Source organism: Pundamilia nyererei, unplaced genomic scaffold (genome assembly GCF_000239375.1).
Source record: "Pundamilia nyererei isolate P.nyererei 1_Seehausen unplaced genomic scaffold, PunNye1.0 scaffold01733, whole genome shotgun sequence".
NCBI lineage: Eukaryota > Metazoa > Chordata > Actinopteri > Cichliformes > Cichlidae > Pundamilia > Pundamilia nyererei.
The window spans coordinates 5,935-8,839 of record NW_005189134.1 but is presented as its reverse complement, the minus strand read 5'-3'; the positions used below and the strand labels follow the sequence as shown (position 1 = coordinate 8,839).

Sequence of the window (2,905 nt, the reverse complement as noted above, 5' to 3'; positions counted from 1 at the left end):
TCATTTTATTTCTCTATCTGATAAGAAAACTATTCAACCAGATAGTTATTTGTGGTGAATGAAATACAGTTACACTTTCAAGCACTTTTAAGCACCACATCTGAAATTCAAGCACTTTTCAAACCTTGAAAAGACAACATTAAAATTCAAGCATTGTCAAGGATTTCAAGCACCTGTACGAACCCTGTGATTTGGTATCAGATAATTGTGAAACTGAAATAATTGTGTATTTCTGCCACTGTAAATCTTACTGTTAATAAAGCACTTGAAAAAAAAAACATCACACATATTATTGCCACAATGGTAATATAATGTCTGTGTTGTTTTTAGTTCAGCCCAGTGTAAGAATCAAGTCCAAGACCCCGCTTTCTGGTCAACATCTTGCCATGTTGGCCTGCAGAGTCTACAACTTCTTTCCCAATAAGATCAAAGTGAGCTGGCTCAGAGATGGACAGGAAGTGAACTCTGATGTCACTTCGACTGAAGTGATGCCAAATGGTGATTGGTACTACCAGACCCACTCCCACCTGGTGTACAAACCCAGGTGAGTCCACATCAAAGCCGAATTCGGGTCCAGGTCTATATTCAGATCCAGTTCTGTGAGCGGTCTGTGAATCAGTGATGTTTGTCTTGAAGGTCTGGGGAGAAGATCTCCTGTGTGGTGGAGCACGCCAGCCTGAGTGAACCTCTGATCACTGACTGGGGTACACTGATATGTCTGTCTGTACACACAAATATGCATCTGACTACTCACCTGTCTGTTCTACTATTGGCCTCTGTCTGTCACCTGTCTGACTCAGAGTCATCCTCGGACAAATCAACATCTTAATCAATGACACTGACTGCCACCGGAGCCTCCATACTGACCCTGGGTCTGATCTTACTTTTGGTTGGATATATTTTCTACAGGTGGAAGGTCAGACCAGGACTCACACTCACATACCAGTTAACAGCACTTCATATCAGTCTTGTTAGTAGATTATTTGTGCTCTAAATTCACTTTCATTTAGTTTTAAATCAAGTTTAAGTCCATGTTTATACCACAGTCTAATTTCACTGCTGTGTTCCAATTTGATAGATCCCAGCTATCCCTGTACAAGAGGTCTAGATTGGCTCTCCATCTAAATGGCCTGATTCTGTGCTTTTATTGCATTTTTTAATTCTAATACCAGATTTGAAGCAAAATTACCAATTAGCAAAATTGCATGTCTATATTACTGAACTCTGTACTTTATCAGCTATCCTTGGATTAGATATTAAGTCCCGTATTTAGACAGCATCAGATGCTTCAGGCCTCAGGGATCTCCATCTCTTTGACAAACCTGAGGGATTTTACACCATTTGAGACAGGTTTTTCAGAGCAAGCAGAGTCCATTCGCTGAAACTGGGATTTTCATCAAATCATTATTGTTAATGTTTTATCCAGAAGTGTTTTCACGATGTGGATACAAGTTTGTTATTGAGTCTGTTCTTCTTGCTTTTTTCAGGTCCTACTCTGTTTTCCAATGAATGAGAAGGAGAAGTCGTCATTCTTACTGGTTGAATACAAAATCAGCTGGTTCGTGTGTTCAACAGACTCGTGAGTTCTATAATGGGCTACTCTGAATCTGATCCATGACTAAACACATTTGTAGATTTTCACTGGATGTTTCCAAACCACAATAAACAGAAACTGTCACCTGTGTGTTTATTTACCTGCATCAACACATTAATGTCAAAGAAACCAGTTTACACTACTTTAAACACTGACCGTGTTCTGCACCGGGGAACAGTGTTTGTCTATATCAATTTTTTGTTCATTGTCTCAGAAATCTTTTGCTCAACGATCCAGCGATGAGTAGCAAAGTGCTGCTGTCTTAAGTATGGCTTCAGGATGAGTGGAGATCAGTGTCAGGTATGGAGATTGAACACAGGTGCGTGGGCCAGGGGTGGGAGCCTGTAATGAGCACCGCCCCGGCAGAGGCAAGAGAGAGAGAGGGAGAGAGAGAGAGAGAGAGAGCAGAAAACAAAACATGTTGCCGAACACGGGGTCCATTTGCAAGGCACAGGGACCATGACTAATTTTTAAAAATCATAAATACATTTTTAAAAAGTTATAAATCTGTCCAAAAGTGCAACTAAAAACTGTGGGGGCCAATGACCCAGACTGTGTAGCTTTGGGGGATGTTGATGGTGGTGATGGCTTGGACCAGACAGTGTGAAGGCCTGTGGCTCGGATGGAGTGGGTAAAGTAGCATGAAGTAAATAAGACAGACTCAGATGATTCTCAGGAGGAATTGGCATGCCTTGAGCTCTATACAATACAAGAGAAAGATAAGGAAGCAATATGGCTCACACCAAAAATACAAGAGGTTGAGTTACAAATGGAGTTTGACACTGGGTCTGCCCTCTCACTTATCTCATATGAACACTACAGAGACAAATTCCCTAATCTGAAACTCTAACCTTAGTGAAACTGAAAACATAAACCAGTGAAATAATTATTCCTATGGGAAAACTAAAAGTGAAATATAAGAAAATAAATGCAACCTGGAACTTTATGTTCTGAAAAATGGAGATGCGGCTTTCACACCGTCACCTGCAGCGTCACCATTCACAGCTGCCAGGCTGCCGTCTGGCTCCGCAGCATCCTCACCTGGCCCAGCCTCTGCCGCCTCTACACCGCTGCCCAATCCAGCTCAGCCTGAACCACCTCGCCTTTGCTGGCCCTCTTCCAGGCCTCTAGCTGGACGTCATCGCTGTCGAGGGCGGCCCCCAGCACGGGGTCGCCTCTGTTACCGCCATCTGCCTTCCGCACGGTCGGCCTTTGGATTTCCTCCACAGGTGTCGCTGCCGCTGGTTTTCACATGGCCGGCCCCTTGAACTGTTCTGTTTTGGATGCCTGTGCTGTTGGCCTCCTGGTCGA

The 2,905-nt window shown here is 43.2% G+C and overlaps 1 protein-coding gene across 1 annotated transcript; it reads left to right on the top strand.

Moving 5' to 3' along the window:
• Positions 1-330: 330 nt before the first annotated feature.
• Positions 331-2,687, top strand: LOC102193957 (class II histocompatibility antigen, M beta 1 chain-like; the record flags this gene model as incomplete). The annotated part of the gene is given in 5 exon segments (XM_013908161.1): positions 331-544; positions 637-704; positions 1,079-1,090; positions 1,093-1,138; positions 2,585-2,687. Coding segments are annotated over 5 exon segments (443 nt in total), but the record flags the coding sequence as incomplete, so codon positions are not given.
• Between the last annotated feature and the right edge of the window lie 218 nt (positions 2,688-2,905).